Source organism: Oryx dammah, unplaced genomic scaffold (genome assembly GCF_014754425.2).
Source record: "Oryx dammah isolate SB20612 unplaced genomic scaffold, SCBI_Odam_1.1 HiC_scaffold_12, whole genome shotgun sequence".
NCBI lineage: Eukaryota > Metazoa > Chordata > Mammalia > Artiodactyla > Bovidae > Oryx > Oryx dammah.
This window is the reverse complement of record NW_024070196.1, coordinates 53,677,508-53,692,424: the sequence shown is the minus strand read 5'-3', so window position 1 is coordinate 53,692,424 and position 14,917 is coordinate 53,677,508. Positions and strand designations below refer to the sequence as shown.

At 41.1% G+C, this 14,917-nt stretch overlaps 1 protein-coding gene across 1 annotated transcript; it reads left to right on the top strand.

Annotated features, from left to right (window-relative positions):
• Positions 1-2,880: 2,880 nt before the first annotated feature.
• ARPC3 (actin related protein 2/3 complex subunit 3) lies at positions 2,881-13,945 on the top strand. The gene is made up of 7 exons (XM_040250772.1): positions 2,881-3,125; positions 5,715-5,814; positions 8,295-8,371; positions 11,638-11,706; positions 12,562-12,688; positions 13,047-13,141; positions 13,629-13,945. The coding sequence occupies exons 1-7, from the start codon at positions 3,120-3,122 to the stop codon at positions 13,689-13,691; spliced, it is 537 nt and encodes a 178-aa protein (XP_040106706.1). The 5' UTR covers positions 2,881-3,119; the 3' UTR covers positions 13,692-13,945.
• The last annotated feature ends 972 nt before the right edge of the window (positions 13,946-14,917 follow it).

Here is a 14,917-nt window from a genome sequence, read left to right as displayed (position 1 = left end):
CCTTCTTGCCACATTAAGTTGTTTATTTTCAGTATTTCTAAGTTCATTTGTGATAGGTACTGGGGAATGGCTAATCAGTCAACAGATACTTCTCCAGCACCCACTAATAACCCAGACCCTGCTAAGGGAAAGTAGAATCTCTTTCATTTAATCCTCACAGCAGGTCTAGGTTCCATTGGTATTGGATCTTCCTACTGATGCAGATCAAGTCCCTGTAGAAAACCTGCAACTCAGGTTAAATTTTTAATCATTCTTGGGCCTAGATAGCAGAAGTACGCCTACAGTGTCAAATTTGATCCATTTTCATTAAAGATGTAAAGTGTGAGGAGCCATAGCTATCAGGGATAACTGATAGCGATGTACCTGGGGGCCCAAGCTGGGGGCAAGAGTTGGGTATTAGCACCATATCTGCTGGTGTGACCTAATTCTCGCAGGGGCACTTAGGAGAACATCAGTAGTAGACAACATGAGGACAGACTGGGCTTCTTAGGGACTTCTTCTAAGTCCCAGTTCAGTTCAGTCGCTCAGTCGTGTCCGACTCTTTGCAACCCCATGGACTGCAGCACACCAGGCCTCCTGGAGTTTACTCAAACTCATGTCCCCTGAGTCGGTGATGCCATCCAACCATCTCATCCTCTGTCATCCTCTGCTCCTCCTGCCTTCAGTCTTTCCCACCATCAGGGTCTTTTCCAGCTCTTCGCCTCAGGTGGCCAGAGTATTGGAGTTTCAGCTTCAGCATCAGTCCTTCCAGTGAACACTCAGGACTGATGTCCTTTAGGACGGACTGGTTGGATCTCCTTGCAGTCCAAGAGAGTCTCAAGAGTCTTCTCCAACACCACAGTTCAAAAGCATCAATTCTTCAGTGCTCAGCTTTCTTTATAGTCCAACTCTCACATCCATACATGGCCACTGGAAAAACCATAGCCTTGACTAGACGGACCTTTGTTGGCAAAGTAATGTCTCTGCTTTTTAATACGCTGTCTAGGTTGATCATAACTTTTCTTCCAAGGAGCAAGCATCTTTTAGTTTCATGGCTGCAGTCACTACCTTCAGTGATTTTTGGAACTCCAAAAAATAAAGTCTGTCACTGTTGCCACTGTTTCCCCATCTATTTTCCATGAAGTGATGGGACCAGATGCCATGATCTTCGTTTTCTGAATGTTGAGCTTTAAGCCAACTTTTTCACTCTCTCCTCTTTCACTTTCATCAAGAGGTTCTTTAGTTCTTTCTTTCTGCCATAAGGGTGGTGTCATCTGCATATCTCAGGTTATTGATATTTCTCCCTGCAATCTTGATTCCAGCTTGTGCTTCATCCAGCCCAGCGTTTCCCATGGTGTACTCTGCATATACATAACAGAGTGACAATAAATAAGCAGCCTTGACATACTCCTTTCCCTATTTGGAACCAGTCTGTTGTTTCATGCCCAGTTCTAATTTTTGCTTACAGTTATGCTAATCTGCATACAGATTTCTCAGGAGGCAGGTCAGGTGGTCTAGTGTTCCCATCTCTTTAAGAATTTTCCACAGTTTGTTGTGATTCACACAGTCAAAGGCTTTGGCATAGTCAATAAAGTAGGAGTAGATGTTTTTTTGGAACTCTTGCTTTTTCTTTTTTCTGTGGCCCTGGAGTATGCAAAGGGCAAAAACACCCTGATCTCTCAGTGTTGCTAGATTTTAGAAATGTTACTGTCATGTGAGAGAGTCAGAAAAATAAGACACCTTTTCATTTGCCCTCCTCGTCCTGCTTGAGCTTTACCTCTCTCATTTAGCCTTATGGAGAGTTTGGTGTGTGCTCAGATCGTAAAGAATCTGCCTGCAATTCAGGAGATCCGGGTTCAAGGTTCTCCAGGGAAGAACCCCTGGAGAAGGGCATGGCAACCCACTCCAGTATTCTTGGCCTGGAGAATTCCATGGACAGCAGAGCCTGGTAGGCTATAGTCTGTGGAGTCACAAAGAGCTGGACACAACTGAGTGACTAACACACAAGAGGAGGCTTCTTTGATGGGAGCAAAGTAGCCCCACAATCACCCTTATTAGAGGTTTCCTTGTTTATAATTAGTCTTAAGGGCCCAGTAGATCAGCTCGATCAGGGAAGACTATCTTTACCATCTGAGACCACCAAGGAAGTCTCCTCCTAAAAGGTAAAATTTGGCCAGAAATATAAATGAGAAATCAATTGTGGGAACATGGGACAAAGTAATTCATTCTGTGGGACTGGCAAAATAAATGGCCAGAAGCAGCAGTGAACTTGGCTTTTAACCTGAAGTGCTTTCCAGTAAAGATTAAGAATTCCTTAGCTTTTAGTATGTTCCAGGCATGTAAGTTCTAAGCACATTCCATGCAATTTATTTCATCCTCACAAAACTCAGGTAATCACTGTTATCTCCATTTTCAGATGAGGAAGCTGAGGTATGGAGGTTAACTTGCCCAAGGTGAGACAGCCAATAAATGTTGGAGCTGGATTCAAACCCAGTTTTTCTCAACCATTACACAAAGAATCGCAGTACGTAATCACACAAGAGTAGTACACAAATCCCTTCTGTGATTGTTTTTTCCTTTTTAAAATCAGTGGATTGAGTTCATTCTCTCACTCAACACATATTATTGATGCTTACCTTGTGCCGTCCTGTTACAGGTATAGGGATAAGCAGTGAACAAAATAGACAATCCTTGCATTTTTGACGTTCATACTAACGGACAGAGACAAAACCCAAAAGTAAAACATAAAAGAATCATACGAACTGAGGGAAAGGGGAGTGAAGTGGGACTGAATTTAGGATGACCCAGGGAATGCTACTGAAAAGGTGGTCTTTGAGAAAAAACGAAAGAGGTGATATATCTAGGATTCTGTAACCCCGAAATCAACCTCATTCTCGCCCACACTTCACGCAGGCGCGATACTCAGAGCCCCTGCCTAGGGCTCGAGCGCCCCCTGGTGCCCTGTCGGATCCGCGCAGCTGCAGCGGCTAGCCACACACTGCGAGGCCGGAAGCGCGGCGTCCTGCCTTCGCCCTCCCCTTCCGGCTCACTTCCGCCTACCCCGCCCGGGCTGCCAGACCGGAACCGCCGATCTCTAACCAGATTCTCTTCGTTGGGGTTGAGACCGGGGCGCCTCCAAGATGCCGGTAAATGGGCCAAAGTGGGGGTGTCGGGAGACGGCGGGGATTTGAGAGAGTCGCGAGAAGTCTTGCGTGCGCTGAGAAAAGCAGGCCGAGGAGGGCAGAGAGAAAGCAGGGGCTTGAGAAGGGGAAAGGCCAGAGGAGAGGGGCCGGCCTCTGTGGGATTAGGGCGGCCCGGGGATGTCGGCCGGCCGTGGAGGAACAGGGCATGGCAGAGTGGGCCAGAGACCCGGGGCGTGCTGAGGAGACTGCCACAGATCTTCTGCTCCCTCCTCTCCAAGCTTGATCCTTTTTATCGCTTTTTGTGCCTCTCCCCGTACCCCCGATTCCAGCGGGGTTCCCAAAGCCTCACTAGAGCCACGAAGGCAAGGGCTGCCCTTTTAATTTCTCATATCACAGCTAGGGCCCGGCTTCTTTTTTCCCTGTAGGCCCACTTCCTCCTTCGCCTCTGGAGGCGGGTCCCTTATGCTGCCTGTCGCCTGTCCGAGCCCACTTCCCTGACTCCTCCTCCCCCGTCGCCCCGGCAGTGGCTGCCACCCCCGAGCCGCTGGGTTTAGGGCTCTCAGAGCAGGTGCAAGGTCCGCGCCTAGTTTCCACATGTTTGTTTTCATGTGCATCAGAGTAGGAGTTAAAATTGATGGTGGTTTGGTTGTTCTTAATTTCTGACAGTCGCAGGGGTAGATTTATCACCATCATGGTCTCCATTTTGCAGATGAGGAAAAACTGTGTTCAGTAACATGCGATGTTCAGCATCTGCTGCATGCCAAAGCACTATTATAGCAGTGAGAAAGGCCAACAAATCCCTGTTCTTAAGGAGTTTACGCTCTAATGAGGAGACATAATCTGTAAATGTAAATAAAATAAGGGGGATTGTTTGAGATAGTGACAAATGCCATGAAGGTAATAAGACAGTATAGCTAGTGCAGGGGAGGATAAGGGGCTGCGTTAGATGAAGCATATCTGTAATAAAAAGGAGTAAACCATAGTTAGGTTTGGTGAATCCCATAGCTACCGTTTGACTCCTGATGTATGTCAGGCCATCTCTGGGCTACACAGTTTGTATAAATTATTCCCTAATTAATCCTCGGAGTGATTATGAAGTAGATATGTTAGTGGTTTTTCATTTTGCAGAGGAGAAGGTTGAGGCTCAGAGAAGTTAAGTACCTTGCCCAAAGTTGCACACTAGTGTGTGCAACACACCAGTATGTGTGTGTGTGTTGTGTAGTAGATTAACAATGTTGTGATAGTTTAAGGTTAACAGCAAAGGGACTCAGCCATATGTATACATGTATCTGTTCTTCCCCACACTCCCCTCCCATCCAGGCTGCCACATTACAATGGGCAGAGTTCCATGTGCTGTACAGTAGGTCGTCGTTGGTCATCCATTTTAAATCCATTTTCGCATAAAGTTAAAGTTAGTCACTCAATTCAGTCTGACTCTTTGGGATCCCATGGGTCCTACTAGGCTCCACTGTCCTAGGCAAGAATCCTGGGCTCCTCCTCTAGGCAAGAATACTGGAATGGGTTGCCATTTCCTCCTCCAGAGGATCTTCCCAACCCAGGGACAGGTCTCCTGCATTGCAGGCAGATTCTTTACCATTTGACCCACCAGGGAAGCCCTTAAATACATAAGCACACTAGTAAATCTTGATAAAGCCAGATTTTAAGCCAGAACCCTAATGCCTTGTACTCATCTTTCCAGGTGCACAAAGAGCACCCTTGACTTCCCCTGTGATCACTTACTTATTATCTGTCTCCTCTATTCACCTGACAGAGCCAGGGCTGGTCTTGCATGCCAATATCTCCACATGCCTTGCACACAGAAGGTACTTAGTAACCTTTTGATGAATAAATGACTGGGGCCCATGTTGTCTTACAAAAAGCCAGACATCTTGTAAAATGCCGAACTAGAAATTGACCTATAAATTGTTCTCATAAATGTGATTTTTCTCCTCTTTCCTTTAACTCACATCCATCCACTTAAAACAAGTATATATGTTTTTATTTTACAAATGTAGAAATAGGCTAAGAGAAGAAAAGTGATGTCTTAGTCAAAAGGCATAAAGCTAGGAAGTGGCAGAGCTGAAGAGCCAGTGCTTTGATTGTGGTTTTAACACCAGCTGGGTTGCTGGGTACCTCTGATTTATATAGTGTTTGCCTATTTGTATAGTGTGAATACCTCGCCAGTTACCAATGTTCTGTCACCAGATGTGAAATTTGAAGGAAAGCACAGTAGTACCTTATCATACAGTGTTTCCACCGTAGGTACAAAAGGCATAACTAACCTTAAGATCACAGACATTGGTAAAATAATTTTAAAATAGGAAATAATGAAAGTGTCAAATATTTATTACCTTTGTTTTTAATATAATTTATTTAGTTGAAAATTTCTATAACTTTATTTTTAATAATGGCTGTGTTCAACAACTAGCTTGCCTCAAATTTTCTCAGAATTCCTCAAACTTTGATAGTTTTCATGAGCCAGTTTATCTTGGATGAATTATTCTTTTTTTTCCTTAGGAAAATGTACTTGTTTGCCCCAGTGACATTTGCTCTCTTTCTGCTTCTGTGTTCTTACCTGGCTTGTCCTTACAGGCTTACCACTCTTCCCTCATGGACCCTGACACCAAACTCATTGGAAACATGGCACTGTTGCCTATCAGAAGTCAGTTCAAAGGACCTGCCCCTAGAGAAAGTAAGTCAAAACCCCTTTCCATTATTTTCACATTTTGGTATGAAACCCTCTGATGTTAGCACATCAGGGAAATACTTTCTCAGATTGCTCTTGTATTTTCTATTTGCTTGATGGATATTGTGCTTTCCACCTTCTCAGATCTTGGGTAGATGTTGCATTTAATAGGAAACTGTATTATTGCTGCCAGTTTCTCTGGGATATTTTGTTGAGAGGGAAGAGGAAATGTACTTAATTCTCAACACTCTTCCTATCATCACTGTCAGTTCTTACTAATCTAATGCTGCTGCCTCTATAGAACATCGTGTCCCTATCCTTTCTGTGTCATCAAGCTGGAAAAAACAAAGCGTATTTTAACCTCTTTCTTTATCTAAATCTACTTCCTTTGTCCATTCTTCAGGATCCCAGTTTTTACCAATACCTCAGTCTTAAGTGTCCTGTATAACATTATTCATTTCTTCTCTTGCTTTTCTGAATTTTGTATCTTTTGCTTTCTTTCTTGGCACTCGCTTTTTTTTTTTTTTTTTGGAGCTTTTTTTTTTTCTCTGTTCAGAATGCCTCATTCTTTTCAGATACCATCTGAGATTCTTCTGATGACGTTCTGAGATGTTCTGCCAACAGTGTAATTTGTGTTATATTAGACATGGTTTCCCTGCAGCCAGGAAGGGTCTGCACTGAGTTCCATTTGTGGTTTCCAAAACCATAGTTTAGATTACTAATTTTGTACTGACCCTGTCTCCATTCTTCTGGCCAGTTTATTTGACTTGACTTCCTCTTAATTTAGTTTTGTTTTCAATACCAGTTTAAAGCTCAGTAAACTTAATAAATTTGGTGAGTCACCACAATCTTGTTCTGAGATGGAAAAAAAAAGCCACCAAAAACAGGAAAAATAATGTAAAAGAATGACATTATTCTTTTGCAGAGGAAGAATAAGGATCAGTGTTTGACCAGATTACTTCCCAGATTGTGTCAAAATACCATATAGTATATCAGAAGACTTAATTGACCAATGAAGTGACTTTAATTACCACCTTTGCAATTCTTGGGCCCTTGAGAGAGAATGGGACTGCAGGAAACTGGAACTTCATGATTTCTGTAGTTAAGAGTGACCTGTTACTCTTCCCTAGGGGGCTGGAATAGGACTGAATTGGAATTATGGAGAAATACAAGCCTGTGCTACGGACTAAGTAACTGTTAGCATTAATCTAGTTATTTACATTCAACAGATAGCTTTTGAACACCTTATATATGCCAAATGCTCTTCTATGTTCTGAATCCTATCAACTAGCCTGAATCCTATCAGCTAGCCTCTTTCCCTTCCTCTGCAACATGACACTAGAGCTAGCTTGTTTTTTGTAAGCACTGTGGGATCATAGAAGGAAGTTTCTTTTTTGCAAATAAGAGACTAGATTACAGGGAACAGAAGTCTAGAGTTAGAATTCTTTGGGGGACTTCTGTGGTGGTCCAGTGGTTAAGACTGCAGGGGGTGTGGGTTCGACCCTTGGTTGGGGACCTAAGATCCCACATGTCCAAAAAAATTTTTTTAAAGGGGGAAAAAAGGAATTCTGTTAAAATTCTCCAGCAGGGGAATGGGCAAAGATAAAGACAACTGGATTAGAGTACAAAAGCTTCTGCATTTCTGCTGTGTGAGAGGGATAGCAGTCAGGGTTGCGAAATGAAAATAACCATTTCTACATTGCTAAAACCAGCTGCTGGATATCAAGACCCTGAGATTGTGACCTTTTTAAAATAAAAAAAGGAAAACCCAAAAAAAGCCACAGAAATTTTGTAATGAGATCTGTCTTTGTTGCAACAGTACTTCTGGTTTTTCTCAGTCTCTAGCCACCTTGAACAGATTGTACACATTTGAAGTCACAGTTTTTATAAAAAGAAAGATGTATGTGTGAATCCCAGTACATTCCTAAGTGAACAGCTGAGAGTTTTTTCCCCTAAAGCTATAGTATGTAAGTTCAAATAAAATTGTATGGCATTCTTTGTGTTGGGTTGGCCAAAAAGTTCATTGGGGTTTTCTGTAACATCTTTTGGAAAAACTCGAATGAACTTTTTGGCCATCCAAATATTTTTAAGAAAGCAGTTTATTAAATTTAGTCTGTGTCTCAGTCTGTTTTTGTAAATGCATTGAGAAATGTCTGGAATGATGTTCACCAAATGCTGAGAGTAGTTATTTCTGGGTAGTGAGATTAGGGTGACAATTCCTTTTTTTTTCCTGTATTGATTCATTTGTTTCTCTAATGAGTGTGTATAATTTTTATAAAGACAATAAAGCTGTCTGAATAAACCATGTGCTTATTTTTCTAGAAATTCTTTCTAAAGACTTTGTTTCGGTAGCCTGATTCTTTGTTATTCAATTCCAAAGCCCTTGACTCTTGAGCTTTGATTTTTTTTTTCTTTATAGCTTTTCAAATGTTATGTTTTACATTTGGCTAACATCCTCTGCCTTTCTCCCATCCTACCCTGCTTAGCAAAAGATACCGATATTGTGGATGAAGCTATCTATTACTTTAAGGCCAATGTCTTCTTCAAAAACTATGAAATTAAGGTAAAGTACAAAACTTTTATGCTTTAGTTTTCTGATGGGGATAGTATGTACTTGGCAGTCAGAGTTAATGTGAGGAATAAGTAAAATGAAATTAGATTGTGTGATTTTAAAAATCCAGAACAGTGCCTAATTCTGTATTAATCTTAGTTCACCATGGTTTTGCAGACAGTCTGAGGACCAAATCTGGCCTTCCATATGTTTTTGTAAATTTTACTGGAACATAGCCATTTGCATTTATTTACACATCACCTATGGGTGCTTTCATGCCACAACAGCTGAGTTGAGTAGTTGTGACAGACTGTGGCTCACAGAGCTTAATATTGTTTGGTCCTATACTGAGATTTACTCTTGTCTACACACTTCTTTATATTTATTTACTCAGCAGCATTAAGCACCTATTTTGTACAAGTCCAAAACCAAAAAATTTTGCATGCTGTTTTTATATACTTCTGTGTCCTGGACCCTTCTCGCAACCTCGTGGTTCTTGTGATCTCAGGAGGAAGGGAGAGGTGGAAGTGGGTAGAAAAGGAAAGCGAGAAATGGAAAAAAGCTCTCTGAGATGCTGCTGTGAGCAAGTTACAAGGAATGTCAATGAATCTTCTTGATAATGTTCTAGATTATGGAATTTCAGTTCAGTTCAGTCACCCAGTCATGTCCGACTCTTTGCGACCCCATGGACTGTAGCACGCCAGGCCTCCCCCTCCATCACCAACTCCCAGAGTTTACTCAAACTCATGTCCATTGAGTCGGTGATGCCAGCTCAACCATCTCATCTTCTGTCGTCATCTTCTCCTTAAGCATTCAATCTTTCCCAGCATCAGGGTCTTTTCAAATGAGTCAGTTCTTCGCATTAGGTGGCCAAAGGATTGGAGTTTCAGCTTCAGCATCAGTCCTTCCAATGAATATTCAGGACTGATCTCCTTTAGGATTGACTGGTTTGATCTCCCTGCAGTCCAAGGGACTCTCAAGAGTCTTCTCCAACACCACAGTTCAAAAGCATCAATTCTTTGGTGCTCAGATTTCTTTATAGTCCAACTCTCACATCCATATATGATTACTGGAAAAACTGTAGCCTTGACTAGATGGACCTTTGTTGGTAAAGTAATGTCTCTGCTTTTTAATATGTCTAGGTTGGTCATAACTTTCCTTCCAAGGAGTAAGCATTTTTTAATTTCATGGCTTCAGTCACCATCTGCAGTGATTTTGGAGCCCAAGAAAATAAAATCTGCCACTGTTTCCACTGTTTCCCCATCTGTTTGCCATGAAATGATGGGACCAGATGCCATGATCTTAGTTTTCTGAATGTTGAGCTTTAAGCCAACTTTTTCACTCTCCTCTTTCACTTTCATCAAGAGGCTCTTTAGTTCTTCACTCTCTGCCATAAGGGTGGTGTCATCTGTATATCTGAGGTTATTGATATTTCTCCCAACAATCTTGATTCCAGCTTGTGTTTCTTCCAGTCCACCATTTTTCATGATGTACTCTGCATACAAGTTAAATAAGCAGGGTGACAATACACAGCCTTAACGTACTCCTTTTCCTATTTGGAACCAGTCTGTTGTTCCATGTCCAGTTCTAACTGTTGCTTCCTGACCTGCATACAGATTTCTCAAGAGGCAGGTCAGGTGGTCTGGTATTCCCATCTCTTTCAGAATTTTCCACAGTTTATTGTGATCCACGCAGTCAAAGGCTTTGGCATAGTCAATAAAGCAGAAATAGATGTTTTTCTGGAACTCCCTTGCTTTTTCCACGATCCAGCAGATGTTGGCAATTTGATCTCTGGTTCCTCTGCCTTTTCTAAAACCAGCTTGAACATCAGGGAGTTCACGGTTCACGTATTGCTGAAGCCTGACTTGGGGAGTTTTGAGCATTACTTTACTAGCGTGTGAGATGAGTGCAATTGTGCAGTAGTTTGAGCATTCTTTTGCATTGCCTTTCTTTGGAATTGGAATGAAAACTGACCTTTTCCAGTCCTGTGGCCACTGCTGAGTTTTCCAAATTTGCTAGCATATTGAGTGCAGCACTTTCACAGCACCATCTTTTAGGATTTGAAATAGCTCAACTGGAATTCCATTGCCTCCACTAGCTTTGTTCGTAGTGATGCTTTCTAAGGCCCACTTGACTTCACATTCCAGGATATCTGGCTCTAGGTGAGTGATCACACCATTGTGATTATCTGGGTCATGAAGATCTTTTTTGTACAGTTCTTCCATGTATTCTTGCCACCTCTTCTTAATATCTTCTGCTTCTGTTAGGTCCATACCATTTCTGTCCTTTATTGAGCCCATCTTTGCATGAAATATTCCCTTAGTATTTCTAATTTTCTTGAAGAGATCTCTAGTCTTTCTCATTCTGTTGTTTTCCTCTATTTCTTTGCACTGATCACTGAGGAAGACTTTCTTATCTCTCCTTGCTATTCTTTGGAACTCTGCATTCAAATGGGTATATCTTTCTTTTTCTCCTTTACTTTTTGCTTCTTTCAACTCCTTGCCAAACTTTAATCTCTTGGAATCCAACAGAGTGTGAAATCTTTATTTGTAGACTCTTGGGCAATAAACTGTGATCTAAACATTCTGTGATGTTATGGACGTTTCTAAAATAATGCATGGTCTTAAGTGTGGTGTTTGTATTAAAATTCCACCACATTTCATTCTCTCTCGAATATCATAGACTCTTAAAACTAGGGAAAAGTGTAGTTTGTTTATTTAAAATGATAAATCTATGTAAAATTGGACCTGAAGTACGTGCCACATTTGATTAGCATCCATTTGTCTTCTCCACGTTTTCCTTTGGGTCAGGTCAAGAGTTGGACTTTTGGAGCTCATCAAGAATAGGTCAGCTGTGAAATAATTGCTTCCTCCTTTAGAGTCATAAATGTTTCTATTCTCGGCACAGATCCTGAAGTGAAAGGGCTTTTAAAGATTAACCAGCCATATGGTTCACCTCAGGTTTTCCAGGCGGCTTTGTTAGCTCTCCTTCCTAGAAGGAGAAGTTATTGGTACAACTTCTCAGGAACCCAAGGCAAGGGGAGCTGAGAAAAACAGGGCCAGCCGCACAGCTCAGGGAGGAAGCTGGTGGCTGCCTCCCCAGGAGCAGACAGAGGGCTTGAGAAGATTGCATTTGGAGAATGGGAATTTTTGATACTGTGATAACTGTGCTCTCAGTTTTCAGTTAATAAATCAAAAGACAAAGATTGAATTCTTTTATTGCAAATAGTTATTGCATTTTGCTCAGGACTGTTTTTAAGTTTTGTTTTCTTCCCATAGAATGAAGCCGATAGGACCTTGATATATATAACTCTCTACATTTCTGAGTGTCTAAAGAAACTCCAAAAGGTAATTAAGCCTGGATAATCATTTGTCAGGAACACAGTAGGTGTTTAGACTTGTTGAGTCTTTTAAGGAGAAGTAGAAAATAGTCCTCTGACTTAGAGCATGGACTTGAGAGGAAAATCTGAATGTAGATGTCTAAACTTACAGTAGTTGACTAATGAGAAGGATGATGGTGTTTTAAGGTTTTGCAAATGTATATCTCTTAACAGTAGTTGACTAATGAGAAGATAAGGATGATGGTGTTTTAAGGCTTTGCATATATTTTTCCAAGACAGAAATCTTGACCAAAATATTCTTTTTTAAGCCCATGGCTCAAGGGTTCTTAACCTGGGGTCCAGGGATAGAACTCAGGGGTGCATGAACTTGAGTGGAGAAAAGATTACATCTTTTCACTAACCTCCAACTGAAATCTAGCATTTACTTTGATTATTAACGTAGGCAGCAGCCCACAATAGCATTAGCAATACCTGTGACTTTCTACGGCATTTTCATACTACATTTATAATTGAAGATATTTTTAAATTTTACTTGCATTCATTACTGCTTCAAAATTCAGTTGTTAGGTCCACTGCTGAGTCTTGTTATTTAGTGCATTAAAGAGCACCTGTGTGGCTATGTCATAAATTTGATTTTTTAAATATTGTAATTATTGTATTTCATTGTAATTGGATTCTTGTGTAGTCATGTTTTATCTTATTCATTTAAAAGGTTAGTTTGAGGAGGAGCCTATAGGCTTCACCAGATTACAAAAGGGCACAAAAACAGAACCCCAGACCTAGCCACTTAGACTAAAAAACTGCAAATTGAAATGTTATATCCTTTTTCCCTATGTTTGTGTATATAATTTTTTTTTTTAAGTGCAATTCTAAAAGCCAAGGCGAGAAAGAAATGTATACACTGGGAATCACTAATTTTCCCATTCCTGGAGAGCCTGGTTTTCCACTGAATGCTATTTATGCCAAACCTGCGAACAAACAGGAAGATGGTAAGAACATCTCCTCCCCCTTCCTGTGTGGCACATGGTTTTCTCCACTGGACTGTTTACCCGCCTCCTTTTCTTGACTTGATTGTTGTACAGATTGAGAGTGGACTCATTAGCTCATGCACTAGCCTACTTTGTGAGAGTCGCTCTCACAAAAGATCCTTGGCAACAAGTATGACACGTAGAGAACCTTTTCGACCAAAATGAGTACAATCTTAAAACCTTTTGAACTGCTGTTTCTATTTCTTATCCTGTTCAGCTGTTGAAGAATATTGCCAAGGTCAGTGTCTAAATCAACAGCTAGCACATTTGGGATGCTTTCTCAAATATAATTTTTTCTTTTACCTCCTCTTGATTTTAGAGGTGATGAGGGCCTACTTACAACAGCTGAGGCAAGAGACTGGACTGAGACTTTGTGAGAAAGTTTTTGACCCTCAGAATGATAAACCCAGCAAGGTAAAAACTCTTTTCATTGCCTATTTAGTTGATAAATCACCTTTTACCCTGTAGCCACCTTAAGCCATGCTAAGGTGTTTAGTTTTCACATTGCAGTGTTGCTTAACTTTGGTACCTTATACATGGTAGGAGTTCCCTGAGTCATACAGAATAATGAATTACCTGTAATAAGAAATTTTGTTTGTATGTTCTTAGGTTGGGGCATTGTAAACCCGTAGAACAGGTATTGTGTGAGACAGCTTTAATGTATTTATTTTGTTGTCGTAATTTTGAGTGACCTGTGAGTCACTGCATATAAAAAAAGGAGGAGAGAAAGGAAGAAAGAAAAAGAGAAATTTTTACATGTACCTTCAAAGAGCTTATATAATGTAAGGGCTGCCTGACCACTATTAAGTTTTCTTGTTAAGTAAATTTGTCTTCTGACCTTACCTTGAACCTGCACTGTGATTTGACCACCACTCTTCCTTGTTTTGTTCCTCCTTGTTAGTGGTGGACTTGCTTTGTGAAGAGACAGTTCATGAACAAGAGTCTTTCAGGACCTGGACAATAAAGCCAGCCTCAGGTGGACCCTGGCTCCACAGCTGTGGGCAGCATTCACAGCAAGATGTACACAGTTCTTTGCCTTTATTTCATAAAGTTTTATACAGAGGAGAGAAGAGCGTGTGTCTTTACTTGAAGAGCTCTTTATCAAGAATTTGGGGTGGGATGGGTGGGGAAGAATGAGTTGTTGCCTGGTGATTTGAAATGTCTGCAGTATTAAGCTGGTGCTTAATAAATAATAATAAAGAAATTTCTAACATTTCATGTCAGAAGAAATCCATTGCTTATCTTTGACATTTACATAAAAATTGGGGGCACTGTATTCACCTTTTTCAAGTGTACAATTCAGCAGTTGATAATACATTGTTGTTGCTGTTCAGTCGCTAAGTTATGTCCATCTCTTTGCAACCCCATGGACTGCAGCACGCCAGGCTTCCCTGTCCTTCACTGTCTCCTGAAGCTTGCTCAAATTCATGTCCATTGAGTCAGTGATGCCAGCCAACTTTCTCATCCTCTGTCGCCCCCTTCTCCTGCCCTCAATCTTTCCCAGGATCAGGGTCTTTTCCAATGAGTTGGCTCTTTGAATCAGGTGGCCAAAGTTTTGGAGCTTCAGCATCAGTCCTTCCAATGAATATTCATGGTTGATTTCCTTTTATACACTAAGTTTTTCTCATCACCACTAATTCCAGAAGATTTTCGCCACCCTAAAAAGATGTACTCTTTAGCAATCATTCTCCCCAAATTACTTTCCAACCCCTTCCTCCCACTGTCTCTATGGATTTGCCTTTTCTGGACATTTCACATAAATGGAATTGTAAAACGGGTCTTTCCTGTCTTGTTTCTTTGACCCAGGACAATGTTTTCAAGATTCATCCATGTTATAATATGTATCAGTACCTCATTCCTTTTTTAAAAAGATTATGGTAAAACACTGCAGAAAGGTGACTGCAGCCATGAAATTAAAAGATGCTCGCTGCTAGGAAGAAAAGCTACGACCAAACTAGGCAGCATATTAAAAAGCCAGAGACATTGCTTTGCCAACAAATATCCGTCTAGTCAAAGCTATGGTTTTTCCAGTAGTCATGTATGGATGTGAGAGTTGGACTATAAAGAAAACTGAAGAATTGATGTTTTTGAACTGTGCTGTTGGAGCAGACTCTTGAGAGTCCCTTGGACTGCAAGGAGATCAAACCAGTCCATCCTAAAGGAAATCAGTCCTGGGTGTTCATTGGAAGG

Coding starts and splice junctions, on each gene's coding strand:
- ARPC3 (XM_040250772.1), top strand. Junction 5,815..8,294: donor AGGACCTGCCCCTAGAGAAA/GTAAGTCAAAAC, acceptor TACCCTGCTTAG/CAAAAGATACCGATATTGTG. Junction 12,689..13,046: donor TGCGAACAAACAGGAAGATG/GTAAGAACATCT, acceptor TCTTGATTTTAG/AGGTGATGAGGGCCTACTTA.